We start from the raw sequence: 17,137 nt of genomic DNA, 5'->3' as shown, positions 1-17,137 counted from the left end.
ACAAACAGTATATAGCTCTGTGGTTCAGAAGTTTATTTCAAACTCACAAGGTCTTGGATTCACTTCCATTGCATTACGTCTTTGGTTCACTCCTATTAGACAACTATTTGGGCAAGCGAATGGAAACTGAAAGAAGCCAGTTGCATATTTGTGTGTGAGTGTCTATATATCATCCCCTCTGTTGAGATTATATGATTGTTAACAGGCATCATTCTCACACGAGTGAACTTCGTTTCACATCGTCAGTGAATGACATGTTTGGCTATGGGGAAATATGACTGCTTGGAAAGAGATGGTTTGCAACAGTAACAATATCTGGCAGGTAATCTTTCTGTATCTGGTGATTAAAGAAGTAAATAAAAATGAAAGGTGAAATAAATAAGTCAACTTACTATTAAACAACGTAGACATTGGCTTTAGCCACCAAAAAGTGAACAAAAAATCTTTTTCTTTGGTTCCACTGGGTTTTGTTGAAGTCGTATATCACAAACATCACGGCAAAAATTACACAAATCTACTACAGTAGTCGGGTTGTTAATGAACACTCATTCATAATATCTTCTTGCGACATAACGCGTGCCCTGCAATAAATGAGCAACACGATATTGTAGAGTGAAATATGGCTTCTTTCGAAGAATTAACAGTGACGAATTGATTTCTTCCTTTTACAGAGCTTACAGACATAGATTTTTACATTCATACAGTCACCACGTGTAGTGAGGCCACATAGTGAATTACAATTTTCGCAAGTTTACATATTCATAATTAGTCGACGCCGTGCCAACCACTGAAGAATCTTGTCTTCTGCTTTGCTTAATCGAGTGATGTTCCAGGATTCTTCCAAAATTGACTCAGGGTTGTGGACTTCAAGTTTAGGAACAATGAATTGAGGTGCAGCTGGTCTTCCACGTGCCATTTCGATCGATTCGAAAGTAAAGCGAGTCTAACGATTTGTGCAATAGCAGCGAAGTACAGAAATGTATGTGATATAAAGCTTTGAAGCGTGTGTGTGTGTGTGTGTGTGTGTGTATGTCTGTTTGGTTACGTCCTTAAATATTAGAAATTTGCAGAAATTTAAATTAATTACGGTGTTAAGATGAAATACACAAGAAAGAAGTAAAAAGAAAAGATCTTGTAGGAAACAGAAGTAGTAGAGGAAGTAGAAATGTAAATATAAAAGAGATTTTTCAATAAAATAACATGTAAATTATACATAAATCATACTTACATAAAAATGTAGTTATAAGATGAGATAATTGAAGTGGTGAAACTTGAAATTGATGAAGGTATTGATAAATTAGACAGAACCTTTTACTTCATACAGGATATCTCTATTGTCTTAATCTGCTTAAAGAATTATCTCTTAAGTTAATTACAAGCGGTACTTAATTATTACTAACATAGTGTAAATATGTATAAAGAAATAATAATATATCTACAATATAAATGGACATACAACAAAGTCAGGAATAAAACGGAAGTGCTCTTGATCGCATCGGAATAAAACTACCTCTTATCAATAAAGAGTTATTATAAATATTTTGTTTCGCTTCAACGATTTCGTTCAGATCTATGAGCAATTGAATTGGGTTTGCTTTTTCAGGAAGAACGACTGAGTGAAGTGAATAATGGTGGAGTTACACTAATGTAAAGAAAATGGACGACGAGATGAACAGAGTCGGAAAAGTCTGTGAAAAGATAGCATGCGTGTGAGCTTGAAGTTTGCCGGCCGAAGTGAGATTGGGGGTGGGATGGATGTGACAGCAGTACATTATTTTGGGACCCAACTGAGTTTTCTAAAAGTTTATTGCGTTAGCGTGGAAGTACTGTCTCAGTCCGAAGATTAATTTCAGTCTGTGTGATAGAAGTCTTGTATTTTGAGACATCCTCAACGATGTAGCAACCTTGAGTGTTCCAGATGCATATTGACATGACCATCTCAACTTATTTTTAGACGGGGTGTCTTCTGGCAAAATTTTCGGTTAATGTTTACAACATTACTCGGAAACGAAAGCAAAAACAAAATAATTAATAGTGCAACAGGTGTAAAAAAAAATGTGTATGGAACGAATATGAAAACAAAAATGCGCGCAAACCAATCGGAGGGTGGGGGAGAGGACTCAGAAAATTCACAAAAATCCGAGTTTTTCCCAAATAACTTTTAGGAAAATGGGGTTTTTTGAAATAAAATTTTATATAATACCTTTCAAACGGCATAGATTACGATTATAAAGAAATTTGTGGGGAACATCTTTTCCGAGGGCGTGGGGAGAGGACTTTCGAAGAGAAAGAAATTCATAAATTATTTTTTGCTTGAGTGTAATGGAAAAAAGTTTGAAAAAAACTTGGATTAATTTTTTTTTTTTTTGAAGTAAAATAAAGAAGTACATATTCACATAAGACGTGCCTCGCCTGTCTCCTCTCTTGGTTCATTCTCCTTGCATTCATATTTTTTCCATCGTCTTGGCTCAACAGGCTTCACCGTTTGTTTTTACTGTCTTGTTGTTTCACCCTCCGCAAAAATTCCAAAATTTTATTTAATTTGCTTTGCGGGAAGGACTGTTTCAACGAAGTCGAGCATTGTCCTTACCTTCGAAACGCGGAGTAGATGGGACAGGGACAACTGAAGAAAGTTCGTTTTCTGTTTTCATTTTTATGCTTTCGTTTCTCATTGTGTTTAACGTTTTTTTTTAATGTCCTGTACACATATATGCATGTATATATACATATATACGTATATATTATTTGTATTAAGTATATATACATATACACATACATGTATATATATATATATATACATACACACACCTACAAACACATACATCAAACAGAAACAAACACATAAAACATAAACATGCACGTACAAGTACATGCACACATACATACACACACATATATATATATATATATACATACATACACACACATTAAAGTGATGATGATATGTGTGTGTGTGTTTGTGCACGGTGTATTTGTGCCCACTAACCATGACATTATATGCTAATAGTAAATGAGTGTAATTGTCATACATGCTTTGTCCTTCATTTCCAATCCTTGGAAACATGCTCAGCTATAGGGAAATATCATCTTGCTTGTGAACAGGCAAGAGTTGACAAGAGAAAGGGCATCCACCTGTAGAAATCTGCCTCAATGAATTTTGTCACACCCATGCAAATCATGGAAAGGTAGACATCAAAACACTATGATGAAAGAAACAATATCACAAACTTGACATGAGGTATTAATTTGTAATGAAAAAATACAAATTTAACTCTTATTTCCTTTATCTAGTAAAATTACCTAAAATATCATTAGCTGACATACTTCAAATATTTTCCCCATGTTCACTGGAAGAGCAGCCTTTCAAGTGTACCAGATAGATGGAAGAGCATTGTAGAAAATGAAGGAGAGTATATTTTAGATTAAAAAAGAACACTGTGTATCTTAATTTTGAGAAATAAAAAAAGGAATTTTTTAAAAAAAGCATTGTTTATGGGATGACCCAATTTTTGTTTTGAAAGTATTCTCTACAATACTAACATATTTTGTCAAGAATGTTGACAATGCAACTGGAGAAACTGTTGAATGGAAACAATTACAATATCAACTACATGAATAACAAACCTAGATAGAGTTAACACACAATTAATGTTATAATAAATTTATTTAAAAAATTAGATATGTCTCATCTCCCAATACCAGTTCCATGTTATACTACTTCTAATATAAACCAATTCTATAACAGTCATATCAAAACACTGGTGAAATATATGCCTTACTATATATTGAATTAGCTTTGAGTATGTTATAATTGTCTATATTCTCCCTTGATATTTTCTAATCTATCCAAGGACAATTAAAATATTCTGAATATTCCATTGATTTAATGAAATAAACAATTATAGATGTTGTGCTGAAGGTCATTTGCTTTCAATCTTTTTCATTAGTTTTGAACTTATACATGCACAACTTATTTCATCTCCTTACAATGTACACATAAAATTATCTATAGATGATATGACAATGACCACCTGTTGCAGTTCCTAACATATAACCATCTTGCCTGCACAAGAACACATAACTCTAGACTTTTTATCATCCAGTTTAGTGGTATATTTTTGGCAATAGACAAGATGGTAAAAAGATGTCCCACACAACCAGAGATATAGTCCCCTCACAATTTTATTTGCCACCAGTGTGACATGGACAGCTCCGAAGTTATTCAAAAAACTACATTGATATTAAGTAATATCTCGTGTGTTATGTGGTCAGACTATGTCAAATATCATAGGAATCCATTTGATCCCATCTCATACCATTCTTACATTCACATCACTAATGAATTCTATCCCTTCATTAATGCTGTCTATCCACATCTCTTTCAATTTATTTTTCTTTCTAATAATACTGTAACACATTTCTTATATCTCCAAGTCACTGAGATTTCTTCTTTTGATGGTAAATAGTAAAGATATACTAAGTTGCCACAAAGTTTAAATTTGAAGGAATGGTCAATAGTTAACAAACCTAAAGACCAATAAAGCATAAATTTATGTATAGTTTAATAGTGGATATTATTATGTTCGACATAAGAGGATATGCGTAGAAATGCAGGTGTACAAAGAAGGAAGGGATGTTCTTGCAGGTTGATAGAGGACTGGGACATCAAAGTCTTGGTAAACTGGAGTTATCAATAGTAACAATAAGTATGAAACATTCACCTGGACAAACACTGTATGTAATGAATATAATGCAGACTAAATTAAATTGCCAGTATGAAATAAAGGATATAAAAACATTGTTATGATAGTGGTCTGTTAAAGAAATACATTTATTATAAAACATTGCTGCTTATAGAAAATATTTTACCATATATACACACATATATATGTGAGTATGCTTTATTTCCTATGTGAGTATGTATATATATATATATATATATATATATATATATATATACTGATAAAAATTACCACTTCCAGAAAATGTTCCACAGAAGATATCACAACGGTATGGTCTCTCTTTCTCCTCAGTAAATATATTTGTGTCAAAACGCTTTATAACAGAAATCTCAGTGTTGTGATGGTCTTTCTCCTGTATGAATACGTATGTGGGAAGATAAACGACCCTTAGTAGAAAATGTTTCATCACAGATATCACAGTGGTAGGCTTTCTCTTCTGTATGAATACATTTGTGTCGAGTTAAATTATGATCCGTAGAAAACATTTTACCACAAATATCACAATGGAACTGTCTTTCTCCTGTATGAATATGCTTGTGTTGAGATAAACATTCACTTCGAGAGAATGTCTTACCACAGATATCACAGCGGTAGGGTCTTTCGCCAGTGTGAGTACGTTTGTGGGCAGACAAATTAACATTTGAAGAAAATTTTTTCTTGCAAATATCACATTGGTATGGCTTCTCTCCTGTATGAATGCGCTGATGTCGAAATAAATTTCCACTTCGAGAGAATGTTGTATCACAGATATCACAGTGGTATATTCGTCCTCCTGAGTGAATATGCTTATGAGAAGACAAATCAGTACTTTTAGAAAATATTTTATTACAGATGTGACAGCGATATTGTCTTTCATCTAAGTGAATACGTTTGTGGGAAGATAATTCACTAATTCTAGAAAATGTTTCACCACAAATATCACAGTTGTATGGCCTTTCTCCAGTGTGGATACGTTTGTGTTTAATCAAATGACCACTTCTAGAAAATGTTTTACCACAGATATCACAACAGTATGGCCTTTCTGCTGTTTGAATACATGTGTGAGATAACAAATTGTCCTTTGTTGAAAACTTTTCATCACACATATAACATTGGTATAATTTTTCTCCGGTGTGGATATCTTTGTGGCTAGTTAACAAAGTACTGCTTGTAAATGTCTTTCCACAAACTTCACAGTTATACAGTTTGGAGACTGAGTGAATTGACTGATGCCGAATTAAATCCTTACTTGTGAATAATTCCCCACATAAATCATGTAAATATGATTTCTCTTCTCTATTTCCCTCTGTATGTGTAGCGGAATCAATAATTTCAGCATTTTCTTCCATATCTTTTAAACTTTTTTTTTTTATATCGTTAACAAAGTGTGGTAATATTTTTGCTGTTAAAGAATTTCAAGTAGATTTATTAGGATTGAATCTAGTAATCAATAACCAATGAACAGATGATTGCTAAAACTTCTCAAAAAAAATATATCCAAAGCACAAAACATATCTTCAAAGTTTAATCTTTCCATAGAATCTTTCAATAAATAACAGAGTAAGAATTTTTGCACATAATCTCAATTGGAAGGAAGATTTTCTCATCCATTAAATCAAGAATTGCCAAAATGGGCTGACCACATCTTGATTTAAGTTATTTTTAGTCCTAAAAGGTTAAGCCTTGTCAATGTCATCAGTTAACCTGGAAAAGAAAGACAACATAATACATTAGGGACAATGAAGTGTTAACATAAAGATTATTGGAGTAACTAGAAACAGCCAAAACATATATGCAAAGGGAAAAGACACAATGTTGTGAATCTTGGCATGAAAACATTGGAATGACCATAGGTCAGTATAGTTCGGTCTAAAACGATTCTAGAAGCAACTAATCTTCCACCTGATGCAAGGCACCAAAGATACATATGTACTCCACAATAAATGCAAAAGTGATTACTACATTCACCCCAAACTTTAGTTGTTGATCTCCTTAGCCTACATCACTTATTTTCATGTCTTTTTACACCAGCCGACTAAATATAAAAAATTGTATAGAGAACGAATATGAAAACAAAAATTTGTGCAGAGGGTTGGGGTGAGAGGACTTCTGGAAAATTCACAAGATCTGATTTTTCTCTCATAACTTTCAGGAAAATGGATATATATTAATGAAATTTTATAGAAATACTGTGCAAGTGTCACAGATTGCAATTATAAAGAAATTTCTGGGGAAAATGTTTTCATAAGGGGTGGGGAGTGAACTGTCGGAAAATTCACATGATATGTTTTTTCTTCTTAACTTGCAGGATCTAGTTTAGCACCCTGTCATCAAAACAAAAATAAAAATTAGTTGAATAAGTGTAAAAAAACAAGTAGGAAACAAATATGAAAACAGCAATTGGTGCAAATGCATGGGGGTCAGGTTGGGGAGAGGACTTTCTGATAATTCACACAATCTGATCTTTTCCCTCATAACTTTCAGGAAAACATTTTCCCCACAAATTTCTTTATAATTGTAATCTATGCCATTTGAAAGGTGTTTCTGTAAAATTTTATTACAAGATATCCATTTTCCTGAAAGTTATGGTGGTAAAAATCGGATCATGTGAATTCTCTGAAAGTCCCCTCCCACCACTTTGGAAAACATTTTCCCTAGAAATTTCGCTAAATTTAGGGAAGTACACCTGCAAGCATTTCATTAAGAAAAAAAAAAACACTCAGATTTGTTGAGTAGAATCAAGTACCCTGACCTCCTAATGTGCTGCAAACCCTTTATTTTTGTTTGGAAAAAAAGTGTGTGTGGGTCGGTGGGGAGACCAGACCTTACCTATCCCGGAATCATTAGAAATTTCGGATCTTTTTTAAAACGGGGGCCACATTTTTCATTAACGAAATACTTTGAAACTTGGAACACTGGTAGAATGTGTCATATAAAACATCTTTTTCTCTTAGTCTTCTTAAAAAAAAAAGAAATCCATAAATTATTCCATGTTAAAGTTGTCGTATTTCTGTAATTTCAACCAATCACTGACGTCCATTCAGCCGATATACATTAAGTGCCGACTACATAAACAAACGATTCTGAAACAATTAACCCTAACCCTAACCCTAACCTTAGGGTTAGGGTTAAAGCAAATTTAAAATGAAAAAAGCAAATAAAACGAAGGTATGGAGAATAAATACGCTTTACATCGCTTAGTGAGCCAAAGGAGTAAATGTAAACAACTGAATACTTGTCAGTGATTGGTTGAAATTATCGAAATAAGACAATTTTTTACATGAAATAAATTCGAATACAAAAATATTTTTCTGTTCTATAACACAAAATAGATAAGTATACGAAGTTTGAAAGTCTTTCGCTACCAAAAACACTACGTAAAACATTAATGAAAAATGTGGCCCCCGTTTTAAAAAAGATCCGAAATTTCTTAAAAAATTTGTGTGTGTATGTGTGTTTATATATATATACATATGATGAATGTGTACGAACAGCCATGCTACATGGCAGTGAAACATGGGCAGTGACTGCTGAGGACATGCGTAAGCTCGCAAGGAATGAAGCCAGTATTCTCCGATGGATGAGTAATGTCAGTGTGCATACCCTACAGAGTGTAAGTATCCTGAGAGAAAAGTTGAACCTAAGAAGCATCAGTTGTGGTGTGCAAGAGAGACAATTGCGCTGGTATGGACACGTGGTGAGAATGGACGAGGATAGCTGTTTTAAAAAGTGCCACACCCTAGCGGTTAAGGGAACCTGTGGAAGAGGCAGGCCCAGGAAGACCTTGGATGAAGTGGTTTAGCACGACTCCAGAACATTAGGCCTTACCAAGGCAATGACTTCTGACCAAGACCTTTGGAAATATGCTGTGCGTGAGAAGACCTGGTGAGCCAATTGAGACCAAAATCCAAGGCCTCTGCCTGGGATGTAGCCAGCCCACTTACGTGTAACATTCCTTCTTTGGACACTAAACTCCACTTGTGAAGACCTGTTGAGGCAAGTGAAATCGAAATCGAACTAAATTTGTAGACTGGCACCCATGCCAACATCTCTTCATTGAATACTAAACTCAGCTTGCGAAGACCTGTTGGGGCAAGCGAAAGCGAAATTGTGGTGGCACCTGTACCAGTAGATCACTAAAAGCACCGTCCGAGCGTGATCGTTGCCAGAGCACCAGCTGTCTGGCTTCCGTGCCAGGAGCACGTAAATAGCACCATTTGAGCGTGATCGTTACCGACGTCGCCTTCCTGGCACGTAAAAAGACATTCAAGTGAGTTCGTTGCCAGTACCGCTGGACTGGCTCCTGTGCAGGTGGCACGTCAAATACACCATTTCGAGCATAGCCGTTGCCAGTACCGCCTGACTGGCCTTCGTGCTGGTGGCATGTAAAAGCACCCACTACACTCTCGGAGTGGTTGGCGTTAGGAAGGGCATCCAGCTGTAGAAACTCTGCCAAATCAGATTGGAACCTGGTGTAGCCATCTGATTCACCAGTCCTCAGTCAAATCGTCCAACCCATGTCAACATGGAGAGTGGATGTTAAATGATGATGATGATAATATATGTAATATAATATATTGCTACACCATTGAAAGTTTAGGTAAACAAAGTGTATTACATGAAAGATGTGAGAGAGAGAGAGAGTGCCACTTTCATCATCATCATCATTTAACATCCATGGTCCATGCCAGCATGGGTGTGATGGTACCACAAGAGTTGAGTTGGCTAGTCTGAAGCCTGCACCATACTTCTGTGACTGTTTTGACAGGATTTTTACAGCTGGAGGTCCTTCCTAACACCTACCACTCAGCAGAGTGGACTTAATGTGTTTTATGTGACACAAGCACACGCAAAGTCAGTTTTGGTAAGGTTTTTACAGCTGGATGCCCTTCCAAACATCAACTACTTTACCATGTGGACTGGATGCTTTTAAGTGGCACCTGCACTGACAAGGACACCAAGTACATACAAGACAAAATCTTTTAAGAGGGGACGAGGTGATAATGAAAAGGTTATAGTGAGACAGATATAGGTGTCTTGCTGAAGAGGAAGTACAAGGTTACCTGGCTGGAGAGAGAATGATCAGGAACGAAGACAGAAACAGGTATGCTACCACAAAGAAAATACACGGGTGCCCAACCTGAGGGAAGTGTAGGAGGAGAGAAAGAGAGCGGAAGACCGTAGGACGGAGATGGTGGCAAAATGCCGGGCATGCTCACAAGGAACAGGGATCAGAGTATAACTAGATGTTTGAGTAAAGGAAGAGAGAGATATAGATAGTGGCAAGTGTCAGGGCATACCCTTGAGGTTCAAATGCCATAAGTGACAGTATACTGCAAAGGGAGTGCGAGTGAGTGGCAAAAGACTTGGGTATATATAGAGTTGGAGGGGCTACTGGATAGCAACGATACAGAGAAACAGGGGTGTTCATTTGCGCAAACTTCTGTTTTCATATACGTTTTCTACACATTTATTTTACACCAGGTACACTGGAGTTTTTTTTTCGTGACCGGGTCTTAAACTATATATTAACCCAAGTACTAAACAAATATTTAATCTGATTCATTTGCTTGGCAACAAACGGGAGGACAGGTAGAAAAGATTTATAAAAGAAATAAGGAGGAGACAAGAAACTACACGATTGGCGGAGTGGATATGGGAGAAAAATATGAAGCCAAAAATAATAAACAAAGAGGTTGAACGAATTAAAATAAATATTACAAATTTCCTGAAAGTTAGATTAATTACGGTCTTTAGATGAAATACACGAGAAAGAAATATGAAGAGATAAAAGAAAAGAGGATCTTGTAGGGAATAGAAGTGGTAAAGGGAGTAGAAAAAGTAAATATAAAAGAGATGTTTCAATAACATAACGTGTAAATTATATATAAATGATACTTACATAAAAATGTAGTTATGAGATAATGAGATAGGTATTTAAAAAGTGAAACTTGAAGTTGATGAAGGCATTAATAGATTGCGCAGAACTTTTAACTACTTCATACAGGATATCTCTATTGTCTTAGTCTGGTTAAAGAATTATCTCTTAAGTTAATTACAAGCGGTACTTAATTATTACTAACATAGTGTAAATATGTATAAAGAAATAATAATATATCTACAATATAAATGGACATACAACAAAGTCAGGGATAAACCGGAAGTGTCCTTGATCGCATTGGAATAAAACTACCTCTTATCAATAAAGAGTTTATAAAAATATCTTCGTTTTTGTATGTTTTGTGATATTCATTACGTGAATTTGTGTGTTGACGCATATTTAATTGTGTCAAGGGAGAGTTATTCTCTTTTAGCGCCTTATTACTTAAAATTTTCCTTGCGTTTTGCAGCCTTCTCAATAGTCGACTTTTGAAAAGGTTGCAAGACACGACGAAATTTTAGAAAACATAAGTAAATGAGCGGAAATCGAACCGGTGAGTGTGTTAAGTAATAAGGCACTAAAATAGAATGACTCTCCCCAGACATAACAAAATATAGGCATCTTGTTTCGAGGGAAACGATTTTGGTCAATTTTAAGAGCAAGTCCTAGCTGTTGGAAAAATGTGGGCAGGGGTGCGCAATCCAAGTGGGTTGGCTTTTTCAGGAAGAAGCACTGGATGACGTTATATTAAAGTAGAGAACATGGATGACGAGATAAAAAAAAGTATCAGAATGGCCTGATAGAAAAGTCTGTGAAAAGACAGCATGCAAGCGAGTTCTGAAGTTTGGCAGCCGACATGAGATTGGAGGTGGGGTGGTTGGTGAGGCAGCAGTTCATTATTTTTGGACCGAACTGAGTTTTCCAAAAGTTTATTGTGTTAGTGTGGTGGAGGTACTGTCTCACTCCGAAGACGAAATACAGTCTTGTATTTTGAGACATCCTCAACGATGTTAAAGGGCTAACATTTGTAGCGACCTTGAGAGTTCCAGATGCGTATTGACATGACAATCTCAATTTATTTTTAGTCAGGGTGTCTTATGGCAAAATTTTCCCAAGCACTTCTGTTTTATCCTCGGAGGGTGTGATTTGAAGGTGTTGCAAGAAAATTAAATGATGCTGTACCTAAGTGTTTGATAAATTTTTAAAAAACTGTGTCTAGATACAAAAACGAAATTTTAAAAATGTTTTGCATTATGTATACCCTCAATTTAGATATATTTCTCTTTCTTTTCTTTCACTATACTTGACAACTTGAGTGCACATTTTCCCTTCGTGAATGATTAAAGTTTCTTTTTTTTTTATTTTTTTTATTATTTATGTGTTTCAGCCAAGTGGCTGCGGTCATGCTGGTGCACTTTGTATATAATTTTTAATTCTTGTGACTTACATAACTGTTGCTAAATACTTAAATGTGAGAAAAATTATAAAATGCATAGCACATCGTTTGCTACATTTATCTCTACCCTCGTCTCTAACCATCTGTCACTCTCCTCCCACAGTTCTTGTGCCTTGGGAGTATACGCTGACTTTTCAACACCCACATTTTTATTTTATTTTCAGCTACTCCCACTATCTGATATAGTGTAGAGCAGGGGGTCACCAAACTTTTTTCACAGCGGGCCAGATAACTGAGAGAATAACGAGTGTGGGTCGCATAACCATTTTTGTTTAATACAATACAGTGAATACACAAAAAAATAAAGACAACCAGCATATTTATTTACCAGAAAGTCATTAAAGAAGGCAACATTAGCAATAAGATAGTTACACCACACCCAGTGCACACATATCGGAATCTCACAAACTAAGCAGCAAAAAAGGTTTGTGAAAATGGTGTTTAGCTTTTAAGATTTCATCAATATTTACTTTCTAATTGCTGCATCCAATCAAGAGAATTGCTTTCAAGTGTTCATCAGTAAACCTCGTTCAATGTGCAGACTTCACATACTTTATTTTTGAAAATGTTTGTTTGCAGACATAAGTTGTTCCAAACACTGATGCTATACCACAGACAAATGAACTCTCATTGCAGGTACTTACACAAAAGGTACAGTACAGTAGCAGGCCAGATGAACTGACCTTGCAGCCTATAGTTTAGTGATGCCTGGTGTAGAGCGTCTATGTATCTGTTCTGTAGCAAAACACTTGTTTCTGTCTTGACATACTTCAGCCTCTCGTCACCTAGTATAAAGCTACTTCATCTCTACTACAATTTCAATCAGTTGTAGAGACCTTTTACTGCCTTGTCAGTTGGTGACCTCTCTAATGTCAGAACAATGGCAGACACTGTAGCTCAATGCAGCCCTTCATCTTGTTTGATCCTGTAAAACCATCCAAGTCATGGCAGTAGGGAAAACAGGCATAAATAATGATGGAACAAAACATATAAAATATTAGTTTCTTAAAAATGAGATCATCGTCATCGTTTAACGTCCGCTATGTACTCCACTGTTTATTCATTTCATTACTCAGAAGAAATTAACAAAGATAGTTCTCCCGCACATGCTAGAAAATGAAAGGCAACATTTACCTCTAGCATTTAAAATTAAAACCTTACTAAATACCACAAGGCATTTTGCCCATCAGACTTTTGTGTATAGAGGCATGCATGTATGACCAAAACATGCCAACTGGAAGCATATTACTATGTTTAAATATACAGACCACATTAAGCCTTTCTTTGAGATGAAAAGAACATCTTTTATGCTAGAGATCTTTCCTGCAATTTGATCTGAACAAAATTTAGCAATGGATTGCTGACTAGCCAAACATTCTGGCTGTAGACAAGTACACCACTATACATTTTGTGAAGAAAGACCTAGAAATTTACGTAAAACTCGCCACAAAACCAACCTTAAGAAATCTGTGGCTGAACATGACCTACATCTGGATGCCATTCATAATGCCAACCACTCCGAGAATGTAGTGGGTGCTTTTATGTGCCACCGGCATGAGGGCCAGTCAGGCGGTTCTGGCAAACAACCACGCTCGAAAGGTGTTTTTTACGTGCTACCTGCATGGGAGCCAGTTCGGCAGCACTGGCAATGACCACGCTCGAATGTTGTTTTTCACATGCCACTGGCACATGTGCCGGTAAGGCAATGCTGGCAACGATGACACTCGAATGGTGCTTTTCACATGTCACCGGCATGAGACCCAATCCGTGACCTTGGCAACGATCACGCTCAGATGTGCTTTTAACATTCCACTGGCTCGAGTGTCAATCAGGCATAACTGTCATCAGCCACATTGGCGATTTTGATTTGTTTACACTTGCCTCAATAGGTCTTCACAAGCAAAGTTCATTGTCCAATGAATGAGGGGTACTCATAAGTGGGCCGGTTACACCCCACGTTTGGATATGCTTTTAACGTTCCACTGGCACGAGTACCAATCAGGCAGTACTGTCATTGGCCACATCAGTGATTTTAATTTTGATTTCACTTGCCTCAATAGGTCTTCACAAGCAAAGTTTATTGTCCAATGAATGAGCAGTATCCATAAGTGGGTTGGTTACACCCACTGGCATAGGCCGTGGGCTATGGTCTCACTTGGTTTGTCGGGTCTTCTCAAGCACAGCATATTTCCAAAGGTCTCAGTCACTTGTCATTGCCTCGGTAATGCCCAATGTTCAAAGGTCATGCTTCACCACCTCATCCCAGGTTTTCCTGTGTCTATCTCTTCCGCAGGCTCCCTCAATTGCTAGGGTGTGACACTTTTTCACACAGCTGCCCTCATTCATTCGCAAAACATGACCATACCAGCGCAGTTGTCTCTCTTGCACACCACATCTGATGCTTCTTAAATCCAACTTTTCTCTCAGAGCGTGTACACTCTGTCGTGTATGCACACTGACATTACACATCCAGCAGAGCATACTGGCTTCATTCCTTGCAAGTGTACACATGTCCTCAGCAGTCATCGCCCATATTTCACTGCCATGTAGCATGGCAGTTCGTACACATGAGTCATAGTCTACCTTTTACTCTGAGTGAGAGGCCCTAAGGGACATATGTGTGACAGATATCATTCAGTCCATGGTATCTTATTTTTCTCTTTTCAGATGAAGCCATAGTATTGTGGATGACAGAGCATCGCATGTTTGCCTATGACAGTTACACAAGGGATAACAAATCAGTTGCAGCAATTCAGCCTGAGTTTTGGCACCACTTCAACATTCACCAAAATCAGGCTGTTCCCATCCGTGATACAATCTTATGTTGGGTGAATGCACTTCATACATGAGGTACACTAATGAACAGGAAACTGGTGAGGGCACCACGAATGGTATGGACCCCAGAAAACTTGGAATGCTTCAAAAATGCTTTGATACGGAGTCCAAATTGCTCTGCTCGGAGGCAGTCCACTGAACTTGGCATTAGTAATTAATTGGTAAGGTGTATTTTGCAGGAAGACCTATCGTTATTGCGCTCTTCAAAATCCGAGAGGACTGCACAGCCCAAAAGTGATGGTCTGGTGTGCTGTTGGAAAAGCTGCCATCACTGGTCCTTACTTTTTTGAAGAGAATAATGGAAATGCTGTTCCTGTGAACTCCGAATGTTACATCGAGATGATAAACAACTTCTTTGTGCCTAAATTACAATGAAAACATATGCTTATTCAATGTGTGTGATTTCAGCAGGATGGGGCAATAGCCTACATAGCCAGAGCATCAATGGCTGTTCTTCACCCTCTCTTTGGTGAATGCCTCATTTCCTTGGCCCCCTTGATTCTGTGTAATTATTTCTTGTGGGGAAACCTCAAGGCACATGTGTATGTACATAAGTCCTGTTATTCCACGCCTATTAGAGTAACTTCCCTTTATTCAACGTTTTTTATTTTTTATAGTGTTCTTGTCTTAACTGAAAATAAATGCGTAGAAGCTCCAGTATTTGAAACTCTGAGTATTATTATGACAACTTACTGATTGTCCTATATTATATATATATATATATATAGATAGATAGATAAATTCCTTTATTTACATACTATCAAGGTCTCATTCACTCTTTTGTTGTCATATTACTATTATTATTAATATATATAAGTATTGTTTATTTCCCATGTGGGTGTGTGTGTGTGTATATATATATATATATATGTATAAATATATGTACTGCGTAACAATTATCACTTCCAGAAAATGTTTCACTGCAGATATTACAACGGTATGGTCTTTCTTTCTCTTCAGTAAATAGATTTGTATCAAAATAAACTACTACTTTGTGACAATGCTTTATAATAGAAATCTCAGTGCTATGATGGTCTTTCTCCTGTATGAATACGTATGTGGGAAGATAAACGACCCCTAGTCGAAAATGTTTCATCACAGATATCACAGTGGTATGCTTTCTCTTTTGTATGAATACATTTGTGTCGAGTTAAATTATGATCCGTAGAAAACATTTTACCACAAATATCACAATGGAACTGTCTTTCTCCTGTATGAATATGCTTGTGTTGGGATAAACATCCACTTTGAGTGAATGTTTTATCACAGATATCACAACGGTAGGGTCTTTCTCCAGTGTGAGTACGTTTGTGGGCAGACAAATAATCATTTGAAGAAAATTTTTTCTTGCAAATATGACACTGGTATGGTTTCTCTCCTGTATGAATGCGTTGATGTCGAGATAAATTGCCACCTTGAGAGAATGTTGTATCACAGATGTCACAGTGGTATATTCGTCCTCCTGAGTGAATATGCTTATGAGAAGACAAATCAGTACTTTTAGAAAATATTTTATCACAGATATGACAGCGGTATTGCCTTTCACCCAAATGAATATGTTTGTGGGAAGATAATTCACTAATTCTAGAAAATTTTTTACCACAAATATCACAGTTGTATGGCCTTTCTCCAGTGTGGATGCGTTTGTGGTTAATCAAATGACCACTTCTAGAAAATCTTTGACCACAGATATCACAATGGTATGGTCTCTCTCTTGAATGAATATATTTATGAGAAGACAACTGACCACTTCTACAAAATGTTTTACCACAGATATCACAACAGTATGGCCTTTCTGCTGTTTGAATACATGTGTGAGATGACAAATTGTCCTTTGTTGAAAACTTTTCATCACAGATATAACATTGGTATAATTTTTCTCCAGTGTGGATATCTTTGTGGCTAGTTAACAAAGTACTGCTTGTAAATGTTTTTCCACAAACTTCACAGTTATACAGTTTTGCGACTGAGAGAATTGACTGATGCCGAATTAAATCCTTTCTTTTGAATAATTCTCCACATAAATCATGTGAATATGATTTCTCTTCTGTATTTCCCTCTGTATGTGTAGGGGAATCAATAGTCTCAGCATTTTCTTCCATATCTTTTAAACTTTTTTTTTTTATATCGTTAACAAAGTGTGGTAATATTTTTGCTGTTAAAGAATTTCAAGAAGATTTATTAGGATTGAATCTAGTAATCAATAATCAATGAACAGAAGATTGCTAAAACTTCTCCAAAACA

General features: G+C 36.3%; 2 protein-coding genes across 2 annotated transcripts; both read right to left on the bottom strand.

Moving 5' to 3' along the window:
* Positions 1-404: 404 nt before the first annotated feature.
* LOC106872813 (uncharacterized) lies at positions 405-11,959 on the bottom strand. The gene is made up of 3 exons (XM_089355892.1): positions 10,624-11,959; positions 2,408-6,425; positions 405-581 (listed from the first exon to the last, which is right to left on the bottom strand). Exon 2 carries the CDS (start codon positions 6,068-6,070, stop codon positions 5,072-5,074), a length of 999 nt encoding a protein of 332 aa, XP_089212018.1. The 5' UTR covers positions 6,071-6,425; positions 10,624-11,959; the 3' UTR covers positions 405-581; positions 2,408-5,071.
* Positions 11,960-12,360: 401 nt separating this feature from the next.
* On the bottom strand, positions 12,361-17,028 carry LOC106867161 (uncharacterized). Its single transcript, XM_089355891.1, has one exon. It carries the CDS (start codon positions 16,993-16,995, stop codon positions 15,919-15,921), a length of 1,077 nt encoding a protein of 358 aa, XP_089212017.1. The 5' UTR covers positions 16,996-17,028; the 3' UTR covers positions 12,361-15,918.
* Positions 17,029-17,137: the final 109 nt, after the last annotated feature.

The sequence above is a fragment of the Octopus bimaculoides genome, chromosome 7, assembly GCF_046866305.1.
Source record: "Octopus bimaculoides isolate indiv1 chromosome 7, ASM4686630v1, whole genome shotgun sequence".
NCBI classification, from domain to species: Eukaryota; Metazoa; Mollusca; class Cephalopoda; order Octopoda; family Octopodidae; genus Octopus; species Octopus bimaculoides.
The sequence above is the reverse complement of the archived record's forward strand: the minus strand, read 5'-3'. Positions and strand labels throughout refer to the sequence as shown.